Source organism: Moschus berezovskii, chromosome 23 (assembly GCF_049115385.1).
Source record: "Moschus berezovskii isolate FMDL1 chromosome 23, NW_MosBer_1.0, whole genome shotgun sequence".
NCBI lineage: Eukaryota > Metazoa > Chordata > Mammalia > Artiodactyla > Moschidae > Moschus > Moschus berezovskii.
The window spans coordinates 43,464,276-43,476,452 of NC_142482.1; the positions used below are offsets into that span (position 1 = coordinate 43,464,276).

The following is a 12,177-nucleotide window of genomic DNA, read 5'->3' on the forward strand; positions in this document are numbered from 1 at the left end:
AGAACTAAACATGGAACCACAGACTGGTTCCAACTAGGAAAAGGAGTACATCAAGGCTATATATTGTCACCCTGCTTATTTAACTTACATGAGGAGCACATCTTGAGAAATGCTGGACTGGATAAAGCACAAGGTGGAATCAAGATTGCTGGGAGAAATATCAATAACCTCAGATATGCAGATGACACTACCCTTATGGCAGAAAGTGAAGAGGAACTAAAGACCTCTTGATGAAAGTGAAAGAGGAGAGTGAAAAAGTTGGCTTAAAGCTCAATATTCAGAAAACTAAGATCATGTCATCCAGTCCCATCACTTCATGGCAAATAGATGGAGAAACAGTGGGAACAGTGACAGACTTTATTTTTGTGGGCTCAAAACTCACTGCAGATGGTGACTGCAGCCATGAAATTAAAAGACGTTTACCCCTTGGCAGGAAAGTTATGAACAGCCTAGACAGCATATTAAAAAGCAGAGACATTACTTTGCCAGCAAAGGTCCATCTAGTCGAGGCTATAGTTTTTCCAGTAGTCATGTATGGATGTGAGAGTTGGACTATAAAGAAAGCTGAGCGCTGAAGAATTGATGCTTTTGAACTGTGGTGTTGGAGAAGACTCTTGAGAATCCCTTGGACTGAAAAGGTGATCCAACCAGTCCATCCTAAAGGAGATCAGTCCTGAGTGTTAATTTGAAGGACTGATGTTGAAGCTGAAACTCCAATACTTTGGCCACCTGATACAAAGAGCTGATTCATTTAAAAAGACCCTGAAGGCAGAAGAAGGGGAACGACAGTGGATGAAATGGTTGGATGGCATCACCAACCCAACTGACATAAGTTTGAGTAAGCTCTGGGAGTTGGTGATGGACAGGGATGCCTGGTGTGCTGCTGTCCATGGGATCACAAAGAGTCGGACACAGCTGAGCAACTGAACTGTATGTAAAATGGATAACGAATAAGGACCTACTGTATAGCACAGGAACTTCTGCTCAGTATTCTAAGGCCTATATGGGAAAAGAATCTAAAAAAAGAGTGTATACCTCATTCACTTTGCTGTACATCTGAAACTAACAAAATATTGTGAAAAGTGAAAGCGTTAGTCGTGTCTGACTCTGCAGTCCCATGGACTATAGCATACTAGGCTCCTCTGTGCATGTAATTCTCCAGGTAAGAATACTGGAGTGGGTAGCCATTCCCTTCTCCAGGGGATCTTTACAACCCAAGGATAAAACCCCAGTCTTCTGCATTGCAGGTAGATTCTCTACGATCTAAACCAACAGGGAAATCAACTATATTCCAATAAAAATTTGAAAAAAGCCCAGTTGTGTCTTATGTAGGCTTGGATCAGAGACCTAGGGAAGGAAGCAACTGGAAGTCAGATGCTTTAATCCCGGTATGAAGCATGAAGAGTGAGAGCTTGGACGGCGTAGAGGATGGGGATGTTCTCTTTGTGTGACACGTTCTCAGATTTCATTGTTTTTGCAATAGTTCACATTCCATGCTCTAATTAGGTATATGAGTTTAGTATGTCCCACATGTATCAGCTTACATTTTAAAAAGCTCAATATTACCTAATAATATTCTATTTAGGCAGCTAATCGTCCCCTCTGCCAGGTGTTGGCAGCCCTCCTTAATTAAGTGTCATAATTGGAACTTGTTAATAGTTTCCTTCCTTGTACAGAACATTAATTAGGAGTTTAGTTGAGACAAGGTTGCAGACCTTAACTTTTCTCTTCTGATTGGATGTTCTGCCTTGACTTGTTCATTGTTCAGGTTTCAAACAGTTTTCAAATACACCAGTCCTTATTTGGGTCAATTTGAATTCATTTAGTAGGTTACATCTAAATAAAGCATTTACTGCTAAACCTTGGAACCACATCTTTAATGCAATGTTGCTCTGACTGTGTCCATTGCTCAGTAAAAAGCCATTAAAGCAGCAGTAAAGTGATTTCACACTTGGTGTATCACTTAGTTAAAGCTCAGATCCTTGAAGTTTTTTTTTTTAATGTTGAGTTTCTAAAAGTTAGTGTACCCAAAAGTCTTTCAGTTCAGTTCAGTTCAGTTCAGTCGCTCAGTTGTGTCCGACTCTCCACGACCCCATGAATCACAGCACGCCAGGCCTCCCTGTCCATCACCAACTCCCGGAGTTCGCTCAAACTCATGTCCACAGAGTCGGTGATGCCATCCAGCCATCTCATTCTCCGTCATCCCCTTCTCCTCCCGCCCCCAACCTTTCCCAGCATCAGAGTCTTTTCCAGTGAGTCAACTCATCACATAAGGGAAATGTAAAAGGCCTTAACAAAAAAAAAAAGCAAAACTGTAGCCCAGTTCCCATATCTGTTCATTGGAAAAGTATAAATTGCCTCTGCAATTTAAGAAAGAAAAATGAAATAGATGGGCCTGAATCTCATTAAAGTAGTCTAATTTTCAGGGCAAACTCAGATCCTTGGGCCGAAACTCTCACTAGATTCTTGAACACTTATCTATCTTGCCAGTGTATAAAGGACCAATGAGGGGTCATTTGGAGTTTGATTGATCATGGTCCTATCCTCATGGGATAGTTTGGAATAAAAATGAATGCTTAACTGCAGCATGCTTGAGCAGAAGCAGCATGGGGTTTTAACTATGAAACAGACACATAACATGAGTAACAGGACAGTCTTGGTCCATGGACATCTCCCAACCTAGATACTCAACAGTTGGTTAAGACCATTCAGATTCCCCTCAGCTGCCTCTCAGGACTCTCAGCTTCTGGATCTAAGCTCAAAGTCATCAAAAGTGTACATTGCCTTTTCTGTCTTCATTTCATTGATTTTCCTCAGGTCAGGGCATTCCATTGTAAGGGCTGCCAGCCTGAGGTTTCTTAAATGTAAACCATAAGACTGTGAAGAAAAGAGCTTTGGGCAACTAGGGTTGCAGGGCTGATGCACGATGAGCAGAATCTCTTTTCAGCCAAGTATCGGCTTTGTAAGCAGTCTACACGTCTCTTCCCAGCCTGCTCCTAAACCTTATGATGGGATGTCTCTAGTGAGGTGACCCCTGGGGCTTTATGCAGCCTCAGTTCACTCTTCCTCCCTTTCTCCCTTCCCCAGTTTAATCAATCAATATTCCTCTCTTCTCCAGAACAATTCTGTAGAACCCATTCTTCTTCCCCATTGTCTTTCATTGCTTGGTTTCCTCTTTGGTGTTTAATCAGATGTCAGTTTGTAGGATTGTTTAGGTACTTCATGAGGACAAAAATCGATTTTTCTGGGTAATAAATTCTGTTTTGGCTGTCAGAGCTCCTGTATTATCTATAAAAATATTAGGAGAATCCTAATCTCCTAACATGGCCTTTTCCTCACCTTGCTCTTCACTTTATCCATAGGGATTTGTACCTCTTTTTGATTTCTCATAGAGCTTAACTCTCCCTCTTTTGAAAATTTTCAAATTTATAATTCAGCACTTAGACTTTCAGTCATAAATGTTTCAGTTTGAATACAGTTTGAAGATAGATTGGGGTCTGGGAATTTCCACTCCATCCTTATCATCTCTGACCTGCAATCCTCAGTTTTTTTCATTTATAAAATTGGTTATTTATTTAAATACTTATTTCATAAAGTTCATGTAAGAATCAAGTAAGATGTTTGAAAAGTGCTTTGCACAGGGCCTAGCACAAAAGGAAGTCTCAATTATTATGATTAATATTTAGTACCAGAAAAACACTGGCAGTGTTTCAATGAAAATAAAGTACTGCATGTTAAGAAAATGTCTTTTAAAAATTTAACTTTAGTTCTGTTCACCTACCTTTTTAATATAAAAAAAAAATTGAAGAATAGTCAGTTTACAATGTTTCAGGTATACAGCTAAGTGATTCAGTTATACATACGTATGTGTATATATATTCTTTTTCAGATTCTTTACCATTATAGGTTGTTACAAGATATTAAATAGTTTCATGTGCTATACATTAGGTCCTTGTTGTTCATCTATTTTATATACAGTGGTGTGTATCTATTAATCCCAAATTCCTAATTTATCCCTCCCCCGGCCTTTCCCTTTTGACCACCTAACTTTTCTCGTCCTGCCTTTGCTGAAGTTCTAGAATTGCTGCTTCACTGTAATTAATCTTGTTTTTTGTTTTTTTAACCAGGAAAACTTTTAAAAAATAGTTCAATTGCATTTTAAGGTGACGTCGACGTAGTTAAGGACTAGAGGGAAAATTGGACTTGGCTGCTACTTACGGGTAGATACAGTATGACAGTGACATGCACAGCGGGGATGGGAGGGAGGGACCAGAGTGAATTTTTGCTCCTTTTCCCTCTGTTTTTTTAATCAAATTTTCTCCAAGTTGGAAAACTATAAGGCCAGAGACCGTATCTTTCTTGGTAGGTTGTCCCTAAATAGTCGTTGAAGGAATGAACTTACATCTTTGTGTGAACTAGTTTACCAGATCACATTCTAACTGGAGAGAAAAGCATTAAGAGAGTGGGGTTTTTGGTGAGGGAGCGGGTGTTCTCGGTCACTGTGAGACCCTACCCCTCAGACTTGAAAAACCGCTTCAGACTCAAGAAAAGGAACACAGTGACGTGACTTCCGAGTCCATGAGGACAAATCCTAGGCTTGTCCTGCTCCGATTGTCTTTTCTGGATTTGCTCTGCTCGGTCTCCTCAGCTGCCTGTAGCTCTGGCCCTTACTCCTATAGCTCCTACTTGCCGTCATCAGCGTGGGGCTCCCATCTCCCTGTCCGTCTCCATACACTGGGCTCAGCATGGCTCATACCCACTCTCCGGTTGGGGTCCCTCTGGATGACTCTGTGATGAAGGATCCCAGTGAGAGACCTAAGGATGGAGCCCAGCACTCCCAGGCACCCTTTCTGGTTCTGCCCTGGAGGGTCTGGCTTTAAAAAAGGAAAGAGAACAAGAAGAATTTCAGAACATGAAACACCGCTGGAGGAACGTTCCGTTCCGTTCCGTCGCTCAGTCGTGTCCGACTCTTTGCGACCCCATGGACTGTAGCCTACCAGGCTTCTCCGTCCATGGGATTCTCCAGGCAAGAATACTGGAGTGGGTTACCGTTTCCTTCTCCAGGGGATCTTCCCGACCCAGGGATCGAACCCAGGTCTCCCGCATTGGAGGCAGACGCTTTAACCTCTGAGCCACCAGGGAAGCCCGTTAGGTCTGTGCAAAACGCTGCCATGTGCAGTATAGTATGGAAGACACCGCAAGAGGGAGCAGGAATCACGCTGGGGCTGGAGGGTCATGAGGAACACACATAAGAGAAGCAGGAGGATCCCAAGGGCAAAGTTTACTAATATTGTCAGGGTTTATTCCTAGCCGTCTATTAGGTGATAACAGAATTCATTACGGAGCCCACTGTGTGCCAGGCTCCGTGTGAGGGCTAAGGATATGCAGATAAGATGCCACCTTGCCCCAGATGAATCACAGGCTAGTGGAGTGCAAGATCTGTAAACAGTGTCAGCGTCGCCCTTGACTCTTAGCTGTTTGATCAGGAAATCCTACTGATTCCATCTTCAAACAGATCTAGTTCTCATCTCTTCTGCTTCCAAGCCCTGGCCCAAGCTGCCATCCTTGCACCTGGATGAAGGAGTGGCCTCTTAACAGGTCCTCCTGATCCCCTCCTTACCTGTTTCAGGTGCTTTTCAACACAAAAGCCAGCTCATGGCATCCTCTGCTTAAAACCCTCCATCTCCCTCCAACTAAACGTCCAAGTTCTCACAATAGCCCCCAAAGCCTGACTTGGTCTGGCCTCTGTGTCATCCTTACTTGCTCTGCTCCAGCCACACTGGTCTCCTTCTGTTCCTGGAAATCCTAGGCACACCCCTGACCCAGGGGCCCTGCTTGCTGCACCTTTGGTCCTTTCTCAAGCTGCATTATCTTGAAAGGCCACCCCTGACCACCCTGTTGAAAATCACACCTTCTCCCCAATCTCCCATTCTAGCTGCCCTTCTGGCACTATCTGGTCTATTGTTTATTTTTTTCCACTCCTTGACACTCATTACCTTCTATCATGCAATGTAATTTATTATTTATTATGTTTATTATTAGTGTCAATCTCTATTTTGCTCACTGCTGAATCCTTGCAGACCAGAATAGTGCCGGAGGCATAGCAGGTATTCGGTGAATATTTGCAAAGTGAATTAAACAGATGATTATGATGTTAAGACATTGAAATACACAAGATACTATAGGAGCACAGAGAAGAGGCACTTGCAGCCACTATAGAAGAAGATGATGGAAGAGGGCAAGATGACTTCTAACTAAATTTTGAAGGATGAGCAAGAACCAGGTGGAGAAAAGTAAGGAAAAAATAGCTGAGCTATGTTTAAAAGTCAGAAAGTAGTGGCTTAGTATTCTAGTTGGAGGTGGGAGGGAGCCCCTCAGAGTCAAGGGTATTCAAACAAATGCTAGAAATCTGCTGGGGATTCTTAGCGCAAGCATTTCACTGCCTAAGGTCTGCTTTATAAGTTAGTAAATCAAGAGGAACTCAAAAGCCTCTTGATGAAAGTGAAAGAGGAGAGTGAAAAGGTTGGCTTGAAGCTTAACATTCAGAAAACAAAGATCATGGCATCTGGTCCCATCACTTCATGGGAAATAGATGGAAAAACAGTGGAAACAGCGTCAGACTTTATTTTTTTGGGCTCCAAAATCACTGCAGATGCTGATTGCAGCCATGAAATTAAAAGACACTTACTCCTTGGAAGGAAAGTTATGACCAATCTAGATAGCATATTAAAAAGCAGAGACATTACTTTGCCAACCAAGGTCTGTCTAGTCAAGGCTATGGTTTTTCCAGTGGTCATGTATAGATGTGAAAGTTGGACTGTGAAGAAAGCTGATCGCCGAAGAATTGATGCTTTTGAACTGTGATGCTGGAGAAGACTCTTGAGAGTCCCTTGGACTGCAAGGAGATCCAACCAGTCCATTCTAAAGGAGATCAATCCTGGGTGTTCATTGGAAGGCCTGATGCTAAAGCTGAAACTGCAATACTTTGGCCACCTCATGTGACGAGTTGACTCATTGGAAAAGACTCTGATGCTGGGAAAGGTTGGGGGCGGGAGGAGAAGGGGACGACAGAAAATGAGATGGCTGGATGGTATCACCGACTCGATGGACATGAGTTTGAGTGAACTCCGGGAGTTGGTGATGGACAGGGAGGCCTGGCGTGCTGTGATTCATGGGGTCACAGAGAGTTGGACACGACTGAGCGACTGAACTAAACTGAACTGAAAATCAAGGTAACAATGGCCAGAGCTAACGGGCTCAGAGGTTAAAGCATCTGCCTCCAATGCGGGAGACCTGGGTTCGATCCCTGGGTCAGGAAGATCCCCTGGAGAAGGAAATGGTAACCCACTCCAGTATTCTTGCCTGGAGAATCCCATGGACAGAGAAGCCTGGTAGGCTACAGTCCATGGGATCCCAAAGAGTTGGACATGACTGAGAGATGTCACTTTCTTTTGTAACAATGTTAAATCAATGTTGAAAAAAATGCCCAGCTGGAAGGGTAATCTCCTTATCATTCTCTCTCCCAGGCAGTTTCAGTCTTAATTTCCTTTTTCAGAGTATTTATGCTATTAGAGAGTTTCACAGGAACCTAGGACAAAAGGAAATCAGAGATACACTGGTAGGTGGGAAATTACTTCCTGCTTCTCAGGGATTTCCCACTCACTCTTTAGTGCTAAGCCTGTCAAAGGATTTCAAACAGCATTATGCATGCTATTAAAACAGGTCAACATAGTAGGAAGCTAAATTATTTCCTGGCCTGGGTTATGAGTCTGTCCTAAGCATTGTCTTAGCTCCCATCCAGGCCATTTCTTAAGTTGTCATGGTCAAGACCACATTCTTCTTTCCAGGGCCTGTGCCCTTGGCTGGGGACAGCATTTGGAGTAGTCAGAATACAGAGTGAGAGCCCGAAGATCCAGGGCTGAAAGCCAGGTGAGCCCAACTTCCAGTTTAACTGGTGCCTTAGGCTAGACAACTTATCATATCCCAGCTAATCGGATTTTTAGGAGTTTAGGAAATCAACTTGGTGGTAGCTTAGTCACTTACCCTTTCTAAGCCTCAACCATCAGATACACAGAATAGCAGGAACAATGCCAAGGCTATAGAAGAGTTGTTAGAAATAATACAGTACTTGAAAGCATCAGTTAAAGGCCTAAACAGGTCAACCTTGTAGTACACGTTTTAACAGGGATCCATTCCTCTTCTCTGTGATATGCAGCCCTGATGGTTCACCAGAAGGTTCAGTAAGATGAGTCTGTTTAAGAACTCTTTCTATAGTAAGTGTAGCAATTGCACAAGCAATTAAACCTTTATAGTAGTTTTCCGTAGAAACCTACAGAGTTTGATTGGAATGAAGCAGACATTTGGGGATGGGAAGGGACTTAGGGGAGACAAAAGGAAGAGAAGCCAGATTAGATTCAATACAGATTATTATAGAGTAGCTCTGGGAGAAAAGCTTCAGGCTAGGAACTGAATAAGAAGTGAGAATGAATGCACCAAAGGCCACTTCTCCTGCTTCACCGTTTTCCAGGGCGCGTTGATGCTGAGATAATCTCAGGTCATTTAGGATATGAGTGCATGAGTGGCAAAAGGAAATAATGACAACAGCCGCTACAGGAAGAGCTAACTTGTATTGAACGTTGGTTATTTCCTGGATGCTCTGCAAAGCACTTCATATGCATCCACTCACTTGCCGTCGCAGCAATTAGGTATTTTTAATCCCCATTTTTCAGCTGAAGTAACCAACAATAGACCATTTCTGAAGGTCATACCTATAGTCAGCAAAGGTGGAATATGTATCTCCCAGCTTTCTGACTCTCCATTGCCCTAAATGAATGTACTAAATGAGTAGAATCATCCATGGCGGGGGGCTGGTGGAGGGAGTTGGGGGCTCCTGTGTGTTTGGTCCTGGTCGTCTAAGTCCATGTTTCCTTGTTTCTGTGTGACTTGGATGAACCTCAGTAGCTTGAGATTACTGACTGGTGCTTAGTAACCTGATGTTAACTGGACTTTCCAGGTCTCCCCAAGGATAGGTTAGCAGCTCTCTTTCAAATGCATGCAATCTCATCCCAAGAGAGAGACTAAAGTAGCTCAAAGTTAGTCACTGTTTCCCAGAGTTGACGGTCTTTTCATGCATTTGTCTAGTCTGCAAACACAGAGACCTTAATTCTGTGCTAAACGGTGTTTCTGGGCCCTGGGGAGACGGTGGGAAAGCTGGCTTCATAGAGACCACATTGCTTGGTTACTCACCATGGTGCCAGTATACTCTTCCAGCTTACCCTCTGAAATGGCCTTTTTGTGGTGGAGAAAGAGGTCTCGAAGGAAGTTCTGTGAGATCAAGAGAGGAGCCTCATTTTATCTAGTGACAAATAAACCTGAAAATCTCAAGAAGCTGTTTTTTAAGGATTGTCATTTGCTTGTTTTAGGGAGGAAATGTAATGCTTTTTATCAAGCAAGAAGTCCAAAATGCAGGGCTGTAACAGTTTGAAGGGAGCACTGTTTAAACGGAACCCAGAGAACAGCTCGAAGCATAAAACGGTGCCATAAATCCTCAATTATGTTTTTCCCAGAGAGAGCAATCAGTGTCACCTACAGTTTCTAAAGCTACTAAACACGAATCAGTTTTTTAAAATTAGCAAATTCATATCCATGTTTCTTGGAAACACAGAAATCAAGCTCATGATACACACATATCAAATTCCCAGGGATGAGCTAACCCACCGTTCGCCCAGAGACAGCTCCCAGCAACACTTACACAAAGTTCAGCAGCCGATATAAAGCCACTGCTGTCAGCATCATATTTGCGCCAAATCTGAAATACATAAAAGCCAGTAATCCATTTATCCTCAAGTAATTTGGGTTCAAGTTATGCTGATGTCTACTAAGGTTCAGCATCTGATAACAGTACTTAACTGGGTGCAAATAAAACTATGTGGAGAAGTTTAGGCTTTCTTTGGTGACAGTTCTTTTGGGGTAGAATTCACTAGAAATGACTCCCTGCATTCACGTAGAGCCACTTAGGGAGGACCACAGTACACTCACTGAAAGCAAGCTCTTGGGAAGTTTGAAGTGGAAAGATATGAAGGAATGGCCTTCAGGGGAAGAAAATATGGCAGAGTAAGAAATCTTTGTACTAAATTCCTAAAGATGCAGAGTCCTCTAAAAACAACTCTAACAACTCTTTAAGTATATAGCTCAGCTGGCAAGAAATTGAGATGACAGAAACTAAAGTCTGTCCTGGGTACATCTGCTGATCTCTGATGAGTTAGCCCGTAGCTTTATCAGGATACTTCACACAAGGTAGTGTGTGTTTGTATAGCCCCCCAAGGCTCCTCTGTCCATGGGATTATCCCAGCAAGAATACTGGAGTGGGTTGTTATTTCCTCCTTCAGGGGATTTTCCTGACCCAGGGATCGAACCAGTATATCCTGCATTGGCAGACAGATTCTTTACAAGGCAGACAGCAGACAAATCCCTGGGACCACCCAAGGTGGGAAGTCAAACTGAAACACCTAAATAAGACTAAAACCCCAAACAGCAATAACCATAATGAAAAGGTGAACTTCCCCTAAAAAATTGCATGGCAGAAAATGTCCCTAAGGAATCTTGTGGTCTTGGCTCAGGGTAAAGGGAATAAAACCTCTCTGAAAATTCCCAGTAACAAGCCAACCCTTTCATTAGTTCAATAACAGCATTCATCCAGCTGAAGATACAGTTACTTAAACTGGAAGACAGAAGAGCTCAATATTTTTAAGGAAGCATTGAACTGCTTTCTTTAGTAAATGGTGTGATTTTGACCACCTCTGATTATTGCGTATTAAAGCCTCACAAGTTGGCAAGTTCCCTAACTCCTATACAAAACGAAAAAGTAGTACTAAGGTGTTTTGTTTTGTTAAGTGACAGATTTTTCCACTGATGTGGAATGGGTTACCTGAGTCACCAACTGCAGGAACCTTAGTTCTAGATCACAGCCAGAGTCCTGACTAAATATCCTACAAGGATAGTAGGAAATATTGATGCTGATGTTCCGTGGGAAGTATTCAGAAACTTTGCTCCTTTCAGTCCCCGTCGCCAACATTTCTGCCTGAATCCAACCAGGCTTAGAAAATCAGCTGCTTAAATGTGATTTATATCCTAATTTTAATGGTATGAATATACCAGAACTAAGAATGAGAATTTCAAATAATAAAAAGTTTATATGTTTTTTTTTTATGCTGTTCACCAAATATTTTCCATCTAAATTATCTTGTAACTTTACTATGACTGAACTATTGGAGGACCAAAGATCTTTATGTGAATGCTACACATGCCATCTTGAAAGAATGAAAGCAAAATAAAGAGGTTTCCAGGCAAACCAAAGCAGGGTTTATTACCAGCAGATTCTTGGTAAAGAATATACTCCAGGAAGGAAGAACTCAAAGAAGGAAAATTTAAGATAAAAAAGGGATGGTGTACAAAGACAATGGGAAACAGTTGGGTAAATGGCAACGTGAAATCTTGTTAGCTTAAAATGTATGGGATTAAGGAAAACAAGATAGAACTAATATTCTGGATGATAATGGCTAGTGAGTTGATTGATACATGCTAGCACTAAAGTATCTTAAGATCCTATAGTTCAAGGGGAATATAAATATATTAAGGTAGAATTTCTTAAAATATGTGTGGTAGTAATAGGTTATAACAAATTTAATTTTAGAAAAAGAATTCAGGAATCCAACATATATTTTTTTTAAGTTGGATAGAGAAAGAGAAAGCTCTTTGCAGAAGAAACTGACAAACTAGAAGGGAGGGAGGAAAAATGGAGAAAGTTAAACAAAAAAAAGCTTCCATAATGCTATTCCCTTTTCCCATTTCTCAAGATTATTCAAGCCTATACAGGCCTAACATTTTAATACTTTTTTACTGATTGTAAAATGAAATCATATTCATTGTGCACAATTAATGAAACACAAAGAGAAGAAAATGAATCTTCAGAAATTTCCACCCCAGAGATGATAACTTATCATTTTTATGTCTTTCCTTTTCATTATATTTCTATTATATACATGACATAATGAAGGGGAGGTCATAGAGGCTATATACTTCAGTGGTCTATTATTTTTCATTTAAAATTTTCTGTGAGCATTTTTAAGTACAACTGAAATTATTTTCAAAATGTCATTTAAAATAATTTGTAAATAA

The 12,177-nt window shown here is 41.6% G+C and overlaps 1 protein-coding gene across 1 annotated transcript in view; it reads right to left on the minus strand.

Moving 5' to 3' along the window:
* Positions 1-12,177, minus strand: part of SCGN (secretagogin, EF-hand calcium binding protein) — a 47,542-nt gene that overhangs the window by 18,586 nt on the left and 16,779 nt on the right. Inside the window, exons 5-6 of the mRNA XM_055407122.2 lie at positions 9,752-9,808; positions 9,247-9,324 (exon numbers count right to left, since the gene is read on the minus strand). Of these exons, the coding sequence (XP_055263097.2) occupies positions 9,247-9,324; positions 9,752-9,808 (135 nt within the window). The remainder of the gene's footprint in view (positions 1-9,246; positions 9,325-9,751; positions 9,809-12,177) is intronic.